This window comes from Aquila chrysaetos, chromosome 3, assembly GCF_900496995.4.
Source record: "Aquila chrysaetos chrysaetos chromosome 3, bAquChr1.4, whole genome shotgun sequence".
Classification (NCBI taxonomy): Eukaryota; Metazoa; Chordata; class Aves; order Accipitriformes; family Accipitridae; genus Aquila; species Aquila chrysaetos.
The window spans coordinates 77,997,030-78,013,803 of NC_044006.1; the positions used below are offsets into that span (position 1 = coordinate 77,997,030).

General features: G+C 51.3%; 1 protein-coding gene across 2 annotated transcripts in view; it reads left to right on the top strand.

Moving 5' to 3' along the window:
- KLHL18 (kelch like family member 18) overlaps positions 1-15,186 on the top strand; it is a 28,010-nt gene extending 12,824 nt beyond the window's left edge. The window contains exons 2-10 of one of the 2 annotated variants that reach the window (XM_030010044.1): positions 891-1,021; positions 1,212-1,352; positions 3,631-3,829; positions 5,984-6,144; positions 6,451-6,587; positions 7,556-7,793; positions 9,624-9,728; positions 10,051-10,162; positions 11,822-15,186. In XM_030010044.1, coding sequence (XP_029865904.1) covers positions 891-1,021; positions 1,212-1,352; positions 3,631-3,829; positions 5,984-6,144; positions 6,451-6,587; positions 7,556-7,793; positions 9,624-9,728; positions 10,051-10,162; positions 11,822-12,208 — 1,611 coding nt within the window. In that variant the 3' untranslated portion in view covers positions 12,209-15,186. The remainder of the gene's footprint in view (positions 1-890; positions 1,022-1,211; positions 1,353-3,630; positions 3,830-5,983; positions 6,145-6,450; positions 6,588-7,555; positions 7,794-9,623; positions 9,729-10,050; positions 10,163-11,821) is intronic. The other variant, XM_030010045.2, reaches the window with a different exon arrangement.
- Positions 15,187-16,774: the final 1,588 nt, after the last annotated feature.

Here is a 16,774-nt window from a genome sequence, read left to right on the forward strand (position 1 = left end):
GTGTAATTCAGAAGAAGGTAAAATATTGTATAGCATCTGCAGGAGTCAGAAGTGGAATCAGAGATGCAAGAAACCCCTTCCAAGCCTCGCTCCGTATGGATCAGGAAGGCTCTTCAGAGGATATAAATGTGAGCAGGTATAGCAGAGCTGGTGAAAGTGAACCTGCAGAGATTTAAAGAAGATGAGCCCATATGAGCCTCTAGGTTATAGTGAAGGTGAATGGCTCTGAGCATAAGCTGAAGATACGTGATGGGTGCCCGAGAAGAAAAGTGCGTGGGATTTAACCTGTAAGCTCGTCATCGGTTCAGAGGAAGAGCTAAGGAAAAGGAAACAGGCAGCCGCATCACCCAGCTTTTAGTTCTGCAGAATAATTGTGGTCCAGAACTCAGGTTGAGCCTTCGCGGCTGTGCTTAGGGTGTCCCAAGATCAGATGGGTGATGTGGGATCAGTGATTGCCAGCTGTTAGGGGCAGTGTGTTACCTGAAATGGGGCCATGGGTGAGCATTTTCTGCCCCGAGCAGCTGGGGGAAGCAGATCTGGGTTTGAAACATGTGCATGCAGTTGAATACCGAATTGATTCATCTAAACATCTGGTTCTGCGGAGCTGGCCGTTCTCTGTTAGCAGTCTGGAGACCACCCACTCTTGGGCTGTAATACTGCTTTGTCTTTGGCTGGTTGACCACTCATGGCGGCTTACGAGGCTGGAAAACTGGATTCAAAAGTTTGAATTTAAAAGACAGGCTGCTGTCCTGTTTGCAAATGGAAATTGTCCAACTTTTGGCCCTCGGTTACTGCTGGGCTGGCGAAGCCATGCTACAGTGAATCATCTGGACTGTGCGGTTGGTAGTGGATGGTGCTGATCTCCCCTCCTTCCCCTTTTCTCTCTTTAGGTAGGGGACCATAAATTCAGTGCTCACCGGATCGTGCTGGCAGCTTCTATCCCGTATTTCCACGCCATGTTCACCAACGACATGATGGAGTGCAAGCAGGATGAGATTGTCATGCAGGGGATGGATCCCAGGTAGTGTCCCAAGGCACGCAAGTGAGGATATCCAGAGGGACAGCGAGTGCTCTGCGGGCCTTGCCATTGTGTGTGCAAGGCTTGAAAGCCTACCCTCTGTGTGAATGGTGCTAGAAAAGGTTTTTCTTTTAGTAGTGTCCCCTGCTAGGTTAATTGTTAATAAATTTTGCCCTTTCTCCCCCTTGTTTAGTGCACTTGAGGCTCTGATCAACTTTGCTTACAACGGTCACCTGGCAATAGATCAGCAGAATGTCCAGTCTCTGCTGATGGGGGCAAGTTTCCTTCAGCTGCAGAACATCAAAGACGCTTGCTGCACTTTCCTCAGAGAGAGGTAAGGGGTTGTCTTTCAGCTATGCTTAGTGCTCCCTAACAGCAGCAAGGTTTTATTCATCTGTGCCTGGCTTGGGAGGAAGTGGGATGTCTCCTGCCAGCATGATAAGGAGGTCTGCATCTCCCAAGACTCGCCATTCTCGTTGCCTATAAAAGGACTTATCTGGTTTGTGAGATGCTACAGCTGGCGCACGATAAAAGGCCTTGGCCAGCCATGGGAATTAATAGCTAGAGCAAAACTGAGTGAACATTTCCCTTTTTCAGAGTTAGCTAGCTGGTTACCCATAACTATTGCGTGACAGCCTCTACCGCTAACAAACCCATCCTTGCAGTAATTACCCTTTCTGCTGCTGCATGTGTAAGAGGGGAGGAACAAAGGGACTTAGCCAAGGAGCTGGACAGGAAGCTGTGGCAGAACCCTAAATTGGTCCCAGGTTTTTCAATTCCCTCGCTGGTGTTTGGCTGTAAGATTGTTCCAGCAGCATGATCTGGAAGCGGAAAAGCTGGGCTGTTCTTTGGAAACGTACCACACGCATCTTCAGATTGTGCCAGGGAGTCTTACGTGTTGAATTCTCCCTCCCTTCCCCAGCTTGATTTCTCTGCAGCTGTTCAGTGTATTCCATGGCGTGATATTAAACATACCTTCCAAATAAATGGAACATCTCGGCAAGTTATTTTTCTTTACCTCTAAATAGAGGTATCCTAAAACCATGGGTTGGGGAGAAAAAATGTTTTTCCTCTGTGTTTAAGATGTCTCAATTTTCAGTCCCCTGTGCATCCTGAGTTTCTGCAGTTTGTTTAAAATTAGGTTTTATAAGATTGCAGAGTATTCATTTTTCTTGCAAAAACATTTTATTTGAGGTACTGGATATGACACCAAGCTGGAAAGAGATGGGTTGCATTGGTTTTTGAGTGCCTGCTAGCTTTAGATGGTTGTATCTATAGATTAAGCGAGGTGATTTGATTTCTGAGATTTAGCTGCCACAGTTCTCCCAAATCTACCAGGAGCAACTAGGTGTCCCAAGTTAAGTCTGGATTTGAGTGTGCAGCTGTCACTTTGGTTAATAACCAGAAAATTAGTGGACTCTGACCATCCTGAAGAGCTGGAACATGCACGCTGAGCTCTCATTCTTGAATGGAATTAAGATTTGGGATATTTTTAGGCCCCTGTGCACAGACAGGTCCATAGTGCTGTAACCAAGCCCAGTGCGAGCCCTGAGAGTCATCCTTGTGTGTAAGTCCCCCCCGATTAATGCTACGTATTTGCTCTTAGCACAGCATAGAGCAGTAGCTGAGGCTGCTTTCCCCAAAGTGGACACAAGCGATGTCACATCCTTACGTGCATCCAGACACCACTGTCAACAGCTGGGCCTGGTTTTTGCAGACCATTAGATACTGACACCATCAGAGTCCAAGGTATTTTCCCCATGTAGGTAGCATTTAATTTAGTATCTGATGATTAATGCCACAAAACACAACTATCAGCTCGTGTTCAATGGTGACATGCCTGTATTGGGCAGGGCTTCTTGTTTGGTCAGGAGTGTCCAGGACACTTACCTTTTTCTGTAGGGCACATGGTTGTGGCAAATACCATCTTCTCCAGCTTCTCCATGCCACTGAGCAGCTTTATGCAGTGGCTGTTTGGCTGTTCTGGAGAGAGGCTTGGATCTGCAGAGGTACTTCTCACTGTCTAACTTCCAACTACAAAAGCATCTTTGGTGATAAAGCCTCCTTAATCACAGGAAATGGCTTTATGAAGCCATAATAGTTGCTGTTCTGTTGTACTTAGAAAACACATAAGATGAAGAACAGTGACTGATGGTTGGTATTTGCACAATGCGCTTCAATCCAGCTTTGTCCAATACTGGAGATAAAAAAAAAAAAAAAAAAAAAGGTGCTAGATGCACAGCCCAGGCACCCCGAGATGTGGGAGGGAGGGATTGCTGTGCAGAGCCTCTCGCTTCCCCTCAACTGACAGCCTGCAGCCTTCACGCAGAGCCAGCTGAGTCTGTCCAGTGGCTCCTCAGCAGGTCAGAGGGGAGAGTTTTAAGTCGTGGTTTCCATCCTCTGGCTCTGCTGTGGGTTCAGCTTCAGATCTCTATGTAGATATGTTCATCAGTGAGCTGGAACCTGCCATTGTTGAAGAGGACACAGCTATGGCTTTCACTGCATCACATATCCTCTGAGGCTTGTATTGCTTCACTGAACCTGTTTGTAATTCTTTCTATCCTTTCATTAAACTGACATTACTTTTGCTCTCCTCTTCCCCTCTTTCCCAGGCTTCACCCAAAGAACTGTCTGGGAGTGCGGCAGTTTGCAGAGACGATGATGTGTGCGGTGCTTTATGATGCTGCCAACAGCTTCATTCATCAGCACTTCGTGGAGGTATCCATGTCTGAAGAGTTCCTGGCACTGCCTTTTGAAGATGTCCTGGAGCTTGTTTCTAGGGATGAGCTCAACGTGAAGTCTGAAGAGCAGGTGTGTACCTGGTGTAGGTCTCAGCAGAGGTAGTTTTTCCTTTGGAGGGTTTTTTGGTTGCTTGAGAGTGGAATTGGATCTGACCCTATTCCTCCTCTGAATGAAGCTGAGATGTCCTGGCACAGTGCTAGGCAGAGCTATGATGACTCCCTGAGCCCCAGTTCTTGTCTGTGCTGCCAATGTTACCTTGCTCTGAGAAATGCCTGGTAGAGTTTCTCAGACCGTAGATTTAGCAAAACATTGTTTTAAGGTGTTTCGATTCATTGGTGACAGAGGTGGAACCTGTTGGGTCCTGAGGACCTTCAGCTGTGCCCCTTACTGTCAGTAAGTTGCTGGTCTTAAGGAAGAGAGGCTGAGGGTGTGGGCAGTGGCAGGGAGCCCTTCCTCACGGAGCTCATGTTCAAGTCCAAAGGAGTGCTTTTGAGGTATAAAGAATTTGCTGTGAGTGCTGCAGCATTTTATAACAAACGTTCCACTGAGTTTGCCGTCAAGAGGCTCCTTTAGACTGGCTTGTCCCTAGAAAAAAACAGAAAGCAGTGCTGAGCAACCTTTGGATGTTTCAACAGCCTTGAGAATCTATCAGTGCTGGGCTGACAGTCTGCAGGAGAAATAGAACCTGTCCTTGAGCCAGGAAATCTGTCCTGCTCTTTCTGAGGAGGTTACTAAGGAGGTGACAAACGAAAAGCAGACCTACAGCTATCTCCATGTAGGGTAAGAGAGTGCTTTGATAATCAGGCTGTCTGAAATGCCCCTGAAATGGGGAGCGAGGGCAACCTGCTTCACATTCCAGCCACATTGCTGTATCGTACCACAAATTTGTCTCTTGCTGTTCTTCCCAAGTGGATCTTTTGTGGAGCAGGTAGGAGTCCAAAGAGTCTGTCCCTGGTGACATTTCCTCATGCCATGGCATCTGCCAGCTCCCTCTTCAGAAATGGCAGTATTTTAGTGCAGTGCAGCATATCTGCTGATCATAAAGCACCTTGTAGAGTGGAAGTAAGTGTTGTTTTTTTTTTAAGCTCACCATGGTGCTGTTGGAAGAGGTACTTTTGCACTGAAAGCCTCAGGAGAGATGATATGAGAGACTCCGGATCTCCACTGTAAAAGAAGGACTTCATAATTTTGTTCTGGTCAATGGTACTGCTGGACTTTTCTCCACCACCACAGGTTACAATAAAAGACCACCCAAAGAGAGCATGTAATCTGGTTTAGAGGGCAGCTATCCTGTGAGGTGGTGGCTGTGACCACAGTGACCAATTCTCCTGCAGCTTCTGGGAGACTGCTGCGGGTTTGTGATCTCCCTGAGCTGAACCTGTAAATAGAGATGAGGCTGCAGTGTGTGATGTTGGTTTTGGAGTGCGACCCCTGATCAGTGTAACTGGTGGGGACACTGTGCTCAGTGGGAGCTCTGCCTTGTGTGACAGTGACAGGACTTGGATGTAGTCATCTGGATGTAAGCACAAGAGTGTAGAAGGACAGCCCAGCCCAGGCTTTAACTGTGAGAGTCCTGTGAATCAAGGAGTACGTGTCTGCAACTAAACTAGTCACCAGGCTCCTTTTGTAATCTGGAGTCATCCAAAACAGGGCAGGTGAACAGTGCTTTGAAGAGGTCTGCATCTCTAGTGTCTGCGAAGGAAGCCTAGAGAGGCCAGCTCAGCTCTAGACATCTACTGTGTAGTTATCCAAAGTTAACTGATGGATCCCTCTCATCAAAACTGTCTTCTGGTTTTTCACAGAGCACGACCATTCTCTTTTCTTCTTCCCCAGTTTGCTGATTTTTGACAATACATAACCAAGGTTTTGCATTCTGTCCCACCTCCCCTAAGAAAATTCTCTTCCCCACTCCCTCATCTCCCTGCAAATGTTCATACTAAACATATCATCCCATGGGACAATAGGTCAGTATTATTGCAGACTAAGTCGGAGGCAGAGAAAGCAATGCCAAAGCCAATCCACCCGAGCATCACACGACAGGAGAGCCCTCTGGTGCGCTGTAGATCATTGCCATTCTGTCGTGAAACCATGTCATCTGAGACCAGGGGAAGATTGTTGTCAATATGTGGTTTCTTTTCCATTGGACAACTGGCAGCAATAGGAACGTGAAAAAAAAAAAAAAAAATCCCAAAACTCCAACTTCCCATGTCTTTCTTCCGGCAGGTATTTGAAGCTGCATTAGCTTGGATACGGTATGACCGAGACCAGAGAGAGTCGTTCCTACCCGAGCTCCTGTCCAAAATCCGCCTACCCCTTTGTCGACCTCAGTTTCTCACTGACCGCGTGCAACAAGATGACCTGGTGCGCTGCTGCCACAAATGCAGGTGAGGCTTGGACATGCGGTTAGAAAATCACCCAGTGGATGGTGGCCCTCAGTGGGGTGGAGGTAGCAGGAATGTGGTTTAGCAGTCTTGGAGAAGGAAATTCTCTCTTTGTGTGGACAGAGCACCTCACATAGCAAAAAACCAAAGCACCTTCCCCAATTTTAATGTGGCAGCAGGGCCACATTGCCTTCTAGAAGTATTGGCTATGGGAGGGGGAAAGTCAGTTGCTTAAATCTTCATCTGACTTAAGACAGTCAGATTTCATCATATCAGCCAAGCTCTGTAATTATTTGGCTTTGATTTCAGGGATCTAGTTGATGAGGCAAAAGATTATCACCTCATGCCAGAGCGCCGGCCACACCTCCCAGCGTTCAAGACACGTCCTCGGTGCTGTACGTCGATCGCAGGATTGATTTATGCTGTTGGAGGACTTAACTCAGCAGGTACCTTGCATATCCGCTCCCTGCAGTGGAGAGAGCTGGGTGGGACGATGGGATCATGATCTTCCCTCATGTCAGGTGTTGAGCAGTTTCTCCTCCTCTATGCAGCACTTTGACCCTTCCACTGAAATGCTAAAGGTGGCTGTGCCCATAGTTTAACATCTTCCAGCTAGAAACTCTGTCTACGTCAGGTTTATTTAGGACAGTATTATTGCGTATCTTAAAGAATCAGCATTTTGAGGGTGGTGTCCTTGCCGATAGCAATAAGCAAAACTTGGAGGTATCTAGGTGACGTTGTTGGGGTTGTGGGATCACGCGCGCAGACACAAAGCGCTTGCATAAGCCTAGCCACAGCGTAAAAAGGGGACAGAAAGTGTTCACAAAACTATCGGCTGGAGCCTCAAACAACCTGGTTAACCTGGGATGTAGGGTCTGAATAGCGGGTGTATGCTGGGCACTGCCTCCTGAGCTTCACACCCCAGGCACTCCACAACACGGCTGATTTATCCTCTAGAGATGCTGCGTTCACTGGAAGCAGCGACACCGACAGATGTGACTTTGCAGGTCTCTGCTGCCCCTGTGAGGTTGTAAGAGGTCCCACTTCCACAGCCAAGGACTTTTCAAGTCTTTTAGTACAGAGCATGGGCAAGCTCTGAAACGCTACAATCCTTTTGCTTTGCAGAGTGCAGTTTATATTAATTTTTCAGAGCAGGCTCTCATTAGAATAGAAATGTGGCTGGGAAATGCCTCTGACTTGACCCTGATGTGGAAGCAGGGAGGCTGGACTAGGATATGTGAGAGCTCAGAATAGGACGTGTGAGATCCTGGCCGTTTTCCCAGAGAAGAGCAGGCAAAGTCCCTTTGCCATCTTTGGGGTCAGAGCAGCAACCACTTATCCCTTGTGTGCCTCTGCTACAGGCAAGCTTGCTAAAACAGTGTTTTATCAGATCTCCCTCTTTTAATTTGAGTAGCAAATTTTTATGCAGGTGACTCGCTGAATGTGGTGGAAGTCTTTGATCCCATTGCCAACCGCTGGGAGAAGTGCCAGCCGATGACGACGGCCCGGAGCCGAGTCGGGGTCGCAGTTTTGAACGGACTGCTCTATGCCATTGGTGGCTACGATGGTCAGCTGAGGCTGAGCACTGTGGAGGTTTACAACCCGGAGATGGATTCCTGGTCCAAAGTAGAAAGTATGAACAGCAAGCGAAGGTACATTCAGCTCGCTCAGTGGGAAGGGGACCTTTGGAGCAGGAATGGGAAAAAAAAAAGTGAGGTTGTAGGAAAGCTAGAGGTGTTGGGTGGTGGTGGATGCCGAATGAGAATTTCATGCGTGGGGAAGGAGCAAAAGAAAAAGGAGGAGTGGGGCAGTATGGAAGCAGATGGGATTTGCCTGGCCACATTTGGGGCAGGCAATTTGTGCTGATTCCGGGCACTGCTTACTGGTAAGAGGGGAAAACTGTCAGCAGCTCAACAGAGTTATGCCTGTGCACACAGCATTGATTTACAAGGAAAGCTATTAAGACCTCCGTAAGTAAAAAGCAGCTGAGCAGCAGTGTGGGCTCTAAGCTACAGAGATCTCTCAGTTTTGGTGGCATCAAGGAGTGAAATCTAACTAAAAGAGAGTTTGAACTGGAGTCCCAAAGGAGGTGGTCAGAGCCCCATTTCTTCATGTTGTGATGCTAGATGGTGGGTGAAGCACTGGCAAGCACTGTGTAGGAAACTCCTGTACTGCTAGGAGTCAAATAAACCCATTTTACCATCTCTGTCCAGTGCTGGCATCTTCTTTCCCTACCAGAAAGCATAAGTGAATCACAGCTAGGAAGGAGAGGAGTATTTTTATTGTCCAGGGAGAGGAGCTTACAGCTAAGCAGAAGGTGTTTGTGCTTGATGAGCAGAGCTGCACGCTTCCTGATCGGCCTAGGGGCCACTTTGTGGTTGGGTTTGGCAGCTTACCCTGCATTATTTTGAAAACCCACCTATTAAGTTGTGTGGTCATCCTGTCCTCCCCACCATAACGCGGTAGCTGCTGCCATGTTTAAACATCTTCCTGGCATCCAGGGTTTCTGCTGCAGTTTCCTTTGCGCTCATGCCCTGTCACTAAGACTTGTTAAATTGTTCACTTTTCTGCAAGCTTTGCAGCACTTCTTTACCATAATGCTTTGTTTGACTTGGTTTTTTTGTGGTCTGAGACGTTGATCGTTGGGAAGAGCACACTGCAAGCAGCTCAGTACATGAAATCCTGGGTACAAGGCTCCGATTTGTAGTGGAAAAGCTCATTTTTTTCTCTAGCAATGAGGTTTCTGGGAGCTTTTCCTACACTGAGAGGCAGTTGCTCTTCCATGATTGGGTTGTTCTGCCTTGAAGCCAAGCAGAACGGGCGTTGGATACTCTTGTGTGGAGGAAAATGTCAGTTATTGTACAAACTGTTTGGCTCCAGCTGTAGTGCTGGGGTTTTATTGCTGAGGGTTGTGTTGCCAAGCTTTTATAAGAAGCTTTGATGCCTACATTTTCAAGGTGGGATTCTAGTCTCCTGTCTGAAGCATCCCGTTTGATAGCCTTTGTGAGCCAAATACATGGTTAACAAGGTGTAATGACAGGGTCAGTGAGCACCTTGGTTTAACGAGCTTTACGTTTGACAGCAACTAGTGCATCTCCTGAGGCTGTGCAGCGATGTCCCTCGCCAGAGTTATCTCCGACCAGCAGCAGTGGGCAGGTCCTTCATGGGAAGCCAGAATTGCTGGGATTTTGACCCATGATCTGGGTCAAAATTTTTCCGTGTGCTTTGATTTAGTTCCTTTAATCATAAAACTGGGGTGTGCTCATGCTGCAAGCATCTTTCGTGACCTGTGAGACCCAGTGCTCAGGTGGGATTGAGCGGTTGAGCAGCCTGGAGGTGAAGGCAGGGGAAGAGGAGGAGGTTTGGTGGGGCAAAGGAGGTGACGGCAGGCAGTGGGCAAGGCAGGCTGTGCAGATTTACTGTGTTATGGATGGTGTGGAAGCACCTACGGCCATCTCACAGGGTCCTGCTCTTCGTTGCAGTGCCATGGGAACAGTGGTGCTGGATGGCCAGATCTACGTATGTGGCGGATATGATGGAAACTCATCCCTCAACTCCGTGGAGTCCTATTCTCCAGAAACAAACAAGTAAGAGCTCTTCAGGCCCTACAGCTTATCCATCTGTTTGCTGCTAGGGTAGTGCAGTGCCGTGGCATCGCTGGCCGTCTGGGCTGTAAAAGGAACCCAGTGAACGATGTGGGAAAGCCTTTATATCCTAACAATGGAGCAGCATCCCTCCTCGCAAGAGTTTACCTGGATGCAAGTGAACAAAACCATGGTTTAAATAGGCGGTGAAAGGAGAATTACTGGAACCCAGTCCTAGAAAATCTGATAGAGTTGAAATAATCTATGGGCTGTGTGTGTGCCGTGCCTGCAGAACCCTTGCTAACCTCTCCCCTCTCCCGGCAAGGTGGACAGTGGTGACCCCCATGAGCTCCAACCGCAGCGCCGCTGGAGTCACCGTCTTCGAGGGCCGGATCTACGTATCGGGAGGGCACGATGGTCTCCAGATCTTCAACAGTGTAAGTCTGCGGGGTGCAGGTTTCTGCAAGCCTTGTGCAGAAATTAATCTACTGCAGGTAGCCAAAAGGTCAGGCTGGGGCTGGGAAGGCTCCGTGCCCTTTCCCTGTGCACCCAAAGTGCCATAAGTGTTTGCACCACCAAATTCTGTCATTTCCAGGGCCACCCTTCTTGCTCAGGAAGAAATGAGCTAGCCAGGTACCCACTGGGAACTGGACTGGAACTGCTGTTCTTGTTCCCCGGCACCAAAAGGATTGAGCTGCTGCAGTTTGTTGTCTCCCCGCTTCCTTCACTTTTAAAATCATTTTATCATTGCAATCCCTGTACCTTTGAGCTGGGAAGTATCCCAGATGTCAGGCTTTTACCTTTGCTTTCTGTGCCTGTTTGATGGCTTCGGTTTCAGAAGTGGATTATCTCTGAAACAAGCTTCGCAGCAGAGGGAGTTGGTGGTACAAGGCCAGCTTGCGCTCTTCCACCTGCCCTGCATTTCAGTTTTCTGCCTGTTCTGTAAAGAAAAACCTGATGTGGAACAGAAAAGGCTCATTGAACCGCTCAGGAGCAAGAACGCGGGGAGCTGTACCTGAATTGGATCTGTTACCAATGCACCACTCTGAGAAATTTATAATAAAGGGTTTGTTGGGAGCAGCAATAACTATTTCTGCCTTGCTCAGCAGATCAGGGGCAGGCTGTTGTCTGCAGCCTGGAGTACCCCAGAGCCAAGAACTACAAATCTGCTTGTCTAAGCACATTCCTGAGCATGACGAGTTTGGAGCAGTGCTGGAGCCCTTGCTGAAGGGTTCCATCTATTGGTCTCCCTAGAAATGCAAGGGATAAAAAATGGTGGTTGTCTGGGTTTTTTCTCTCCCCGAGGTGCCAGATAGCCCTTCTACAAACATACAGGGAGGAGATGCCAGCCTCTTCCGAAAGCGGCAGAGGTTACTGCGCAGAGGAAGGAAGAAACCCTACCCTTTGCCGCAGGGTGCGGGATGTAGGCTTGAACTGCGTCAGGAGTGGTGGTCGTCCAACATGAGAAACTGGAGAGTTTGAACTGTTACAGCTGAAATCTGCTGCGTGGGTAGAGCAGGAAGTCTCACTTAAGGTTAGGGAACACTTAGGGGATCATTAAGGACGGCTCGGACATGCACCTCTTGGGTCTGACAGAGCTTTGGCTGGTTCTGCCTTGGGGCAGCAGTACAATCTCGTGTGCATGAGGAAAATTAACATATTGCAATCGAGACGCAATCCCGTGGCAATTAAACTTTTAATTGAAGGGTGCTCAATCCTTTTGGTGCTGAGGCTCAGATACCGGTACTGTGTAGAAGCTAATGAAAGGGGAGAGAGGTAGAGGGAGCATCTTCAAAGCTGCATTTGCTGTGGTCTCTGCAGCATATCAGGTGGGGAGAATGGTCTCTTCCCCCATTCACCTGATGAGTTACTGGGCTGAGGTCAGAGGGAGTGGGGTGAAACACAATGGCTGGTGGGATCCAGGATGTGAGAAAAGCTTAATAACGATACAAAATACGAAGGTATGAAACCAAGAAACAAAACCCAAGTTCCCCAGTCGGCTTCCAGTTGCGTGTTGAAACAGTCTGCGTGATCCGTGCCGCGTGGTAGGTCCTGAGCGAGGGTCCCCTAACGCCGAGTGCTCTCTGTGACTGCAGGTGGAGTACTACAACCATCACACGGCCACCTGGCACCCGGTCGCCAGCATGCTCAACAAGCGGTGCCGCCACGGAGCAGCCTCGCTGGGCAGCAAGATGTTCGTCTGCGGAGGCTACGACGGTTCGGGCTTCCTCAGTATCGCCGAAGTCTACAGCTCCATGGCGGATCAGTGGTACCTGATCGTCCCTATGAACACCCGGAGGAGCCGCGTCTCTCTCGTTGCAAACTGTGGCCGTCTCTACGCTGTGGGGGGTTACGACGGACAGTCCAACCTTAGCTCAGTGGAAATGTATGACCCGGAGACAAACCGCTGGACGTTCATGGCCCCGATGGTGTGCCACGAGGGAGGGGTTGGCGTGGGCTGCATACCCCTCCTGACCATCTGAGAAGAAAGCGTTTGGGGGGCTGCCTTTTCAACGACAATCCGGGGAGCGGTTCAAAGAGTGTTTCATGATGTGATAGCCGCAGAGGTGCGTTTCCAGGTGCTCAAGTGTCATTCACACACACACACACACACAAAACTTGACAAAACAATCCCCACCCTTGGCTTTTTGGGCTGAGGCTCCTGAAAGATCGAACATGTTGAAACGCGATGCGTCTACGTGCTGGTGGAGCAAGAACCTGCCTGCCTCCCTCCGCCACCCGTTAGCCTTTGCTAGGAGCTGTGGCTAAGCGAATCCTTCCTCTCGCCGTTGGTTTTCCAAATAGCCCTGTGGTCTGCTCTCGGCTGCACCTTTGGGAAGTGCCGTTGTAGGCTGGGGGAGGGGGGGCAAGTTTAATTGCGACATAAAAACGGCCACTTTAATGACCTTGAAAATACATTTGCGCCTTCCATCAGCAGCAAAGTGACCCCGATACCCAGAGGGTTGGGTCAGTGACAATGTTTGGGTGTCGTGGTTGCTTGCTGCTGGGCATGGGCAGCTCTCACCTGGCTTATTGAAACGGAAAAAACCCACCAGTGTCGGTTCCCGGACCGCATCCAGGCTCTGCGTTTTAAGGTTCTTCTTACACAAGACATCGCTGGCTTCTCGAAGCAGAGCTGTGCTTTCTTCAGCTTGATGGGGAAAACTTCTCCACAAGAGCCACATGATGGAGAAACTAGGAAGAGGAAAACTGGTCGGTTAAACCATTGAATCATTTTAGCAAGCTCTGGAGAAGGCTGAACGTAAATGATACTAAGCAACAGTCAGGATTTCAAAATGGGAAATAGGCCAAGGTGTTACTTATAAAGATGTCCCTTAAATTAAATATTGATCGATTTTCAAAGTCAATGTTTAAGAGGCAGCTGGAGCGGAGCATGGCCAGGATTTGTCAGGAGAGGCAAGAAAAATACGTCTCGAATTTGTCAGCTCTGGAAGCGCACCGCTGTGCTGATGCAGGGACCCCCTGTCCCTGGGGGCGGGGAGAGGGACAGCTGCCCAAGCGAGGCCGTTTTGGGCAGCACAGGCAGAGAAATCCCACGCAGGGATGCGGGGTGAGCATCCCTGCAAAGGGCCAGGGGGAAAATGGCGCGTTGGCGGAGCCAGCACAGCTGAGGCACGGGCAAGATCCGCGCCTTTTGGTTATTTTCTGGTTTGCTACGCTGGGAAAGGTCTTTGTGGTTGGTTTTGTGCCGGGAAACTTTCTGTGACCGGGCTGAAGCAGCTGCCTGCCGTGAAGCGGTACGCAGGCAGTGCGGCAGCTCCCTGCCTGGGATGCCCTTGCCCGCATCAGCTCTTCAGCACTTCTCTTGCATGAATTTGAACCGCCATCCCTCCGGGGCTCTCTTCCATGCCCGTGTCCTCCCGTGCCACCCTTCGGCAAAGCCATACCTCTTCACCGCCGTTGAAGCGACCGGCGGGCAGGCAGGGACGGGCAGGTGCAGGCAGGCACAGGCTGCTGCCACCCCTGCCTGCACAGGCAGGAGGAACTTGACACTAATCCCGCCGGCAGCGACAAAGGGATGGGGATCTCACCCTTTGTCCTGCCCGATCCCAGTGTTTCGGGGGGCTCGGAGCCTGCCCCTCCTGTCCCCCACCTTGCACCGAGCCAGGGGGAGCTGGATGTTCACCCCAGCCCCCAAACCCAGACCCCCACACTTGTTCATAACTGAATCCCAGCGTCACTTGGGATTTTAACTTTGGGTGTATATGTGGATGTCTATATATTCAGGTACTATGTATATTTTAGGTATATATAATGAGCATATCTGGCTATAAATGTGATTTGTCAGTATATATCTATTTCCTCCGTGTATATGTATATCAGCTGCTGGGTTCACTGGAGGGGGAATTCATTTGGGGTTTCCATGCTGCTAAGACTCTTTAAAAAGGAAAAGAGAAAAAAAAAACAACAAAACACCCACGAACATTGGAATCAGAATGAAGTTGCTTTTCGGGCCGTGAATTGCAGAAATAACTGAGCTGGAGCTGCAGCGGGGTCTTTGCAGAAGGACCAGCCTCCGTCCCTTCGAAGGGAACGACCATGACCTATTTTTCCATCTCTCTGCCCGACTTCCCCCTGGCTCGAGTGCTGCTGGGGAGGAATCCTGCAGCTCACGCTCCCATGGCCTCGGACCTGACTCTTATCTCCCACCCCGTAGCATCTTCTCTTCTCCAGGACATGTCCTTCTGATGGTCACCTTGCGCAGAGGAGGCTTTGATCAGCATGGGGCTGCTCTCCCGGCGTGCCGTTGTCCCATCTTGTGTCCCTTCTCCCTCCCAGCTGGGGCTTCGTATCCGTAAGAATGTGAATATTGGATCAAATACACTTGCAAGAGCAGCGGCTCCAAGACCTGCTAAAGCTGGGGCTGTTGATGACCCCCAGGCTCCCAAGCTGATGCTCAGCAGCACGGTGGTCCCAGGGGACTCAGATGTCCCCCAGCCGCACTGCTGGAGCTCCCTGGGTTTCGTTCCCTGGGGATTTCTTTGCTTTTACTTTGTGGATGAACCAAAGAGAAATGGGAGCGCCTGGCCCTTCAGCAAGGCTGCAGCACCTCCATCCTCGGGCCCCAATCTGCTGGTGTCCGTAAGGCAACAGAAAAATAATGAATTTTGGGGAAACAAGCCCTGGTCACCCAGGGAATGTAAGCTCTTGGGAGAGCGTGATCGGCTCCGTGCAATGCTTGGTAGATCCTGTGTCCTCAAATTCAAGGAAAACCCCAAAATTTTGCAAAATGCATTAAAGATCCTCATAATATACCGGCACATTTCTGTGTCCGCAAACCATGCTGCGCTCCCCACCCATTGCCCTCGCACCGGGGAAGTGCCCGGGGTTTTTGCTGCACTGCTTCTCCCCCCTGCACACACCAACCCCTGTTCCCCACCCCAAAAGGGCACTTTTACTGTCACTTAACCCTTTTTATATTAAAACAAAGAGAAATTCATCCCCCGGCTGGCTGGTGTGGTGTCTTTGGGCGAGGTGGGGAGGGTTTCTGGGCGTGATGGCTTGATCTCTCTGGGGATGTGGTGTTTAGATGAGTCTGAGCAGAGCGAGAGGGATTTAAAAAAAAAAGCCAAAAACTGGAAAGAAAGAGGGAGAGGGGAGGGGGCTCCTGATTTTTCTCTCCATAGGAGCTAGGAGGATGCTCTCGCTCCCAGCTCGGGAGGAGCGGGACACCGAGCGTGGCTGGATGGATCCCAGGGGCATCAGTTTTACCACCGTGTCCCGAAATCGGGAGCGGACGAAGGGAAGGGGCCGCGGATGGGGGATCGGCCCTGCCGAGGCTCCGACATCGCCGCATCCCCGCCAGGTCCGGGCGAGCGCCCGCCACGGCACCGCGCCAAGGAAAACACCGGCAACCCGATCCCTTCCCCACGGCGGCGGGGGCCCGGTGTTTATCCTGGAAGCGAAGCCGACCGAACCGGGGGGCCCCGAGCCGACAGCCGATTCCATCGTCCTCCCGCTTTTCCCTCGGCCGCATGGCGCTGGTGCTGGGAGCCGTGTTGTTGGCGGCGAGCGCCGCGGTCCCACCGGGGCTGCCGGCTCCCCGCGACCTGGCTCGTTCGGTGCTGGAGACCCACGGGCAGGACCTGAGGCTGCTCAAGCTGCTGGGAGTCACCAGGACGGTAGGAGAGGGGTGGGCGATACGGTGGGTGCAGCTGGGTGTCCCCGGCTCGGGCACCCGTCCCGGTGAGGACCCCTTTCTCCGCCGGCGTCGGGAAGCCACCGACGGCTCCGTCCTTTTCCCCCTCCCCGGCAGACATTCGACTGGGGCACCCATTTCAGCATCAACTTCACCGCCCGGCAGCCCGCCTGCCCCAAAAACCTCCCTGACCGCCGCGGTGCCGACTGCCGAGCCCGGCCGGGCAGGGTAAGCGTGGAACCGGGTTGTCCCCCCCCAAAACACAGAAGGGGACAGAAAGGTGTCCCCAAGATGCTCAGGGTCGCTACGTCCCCCAGGTACAGCGGTGCACGGCCCAGGTCTCCGTCTTCGCCTTCCTGCCCGACGTGCCGCTGTCGATGGTGGAGTGCGGCCAGGAGACGGTGAGGGCTCCACGTCCCCCCACCCTCGGCGGGGGACGGCGGTGGGGACGTGTGTGTGTGTGTCCCCCCGCTCACTTTGGGGACTTTTTTGGCCGCAGGGTGAAGCCCGCCTTTATTTCTCCCCCCCAGCAGCCCGGCGGCAGCACCCAGTCCCGCTCTCCCAGCACCCCACGAGCCTTCGGCACCAACCCGGGTCACCCATCATCATCGTCATCATCCTCGCGGCCACCCCCGCGTCCTCGGCCCCCCGCCGGCGCGTCCCTCCCGGGGACGTCCCGCCGCCCCCTGTCCCCAACAGAGCTGGAATAAAGATATTTTCGGGGTCGTACGTGTGCGTGGGTGACACAGGTTGGGGGCCAGGGGGGGCACCCCCTGGCGTTGGGCAACAGGGATGGGGCAACCCCGGGGTTGCGCAAACCCGGGGGCACCAACCTGACACGGGCGACGTTCCCGGTGTCACCCTCGTCCCTGCGGGTCCCTGCGCCGCC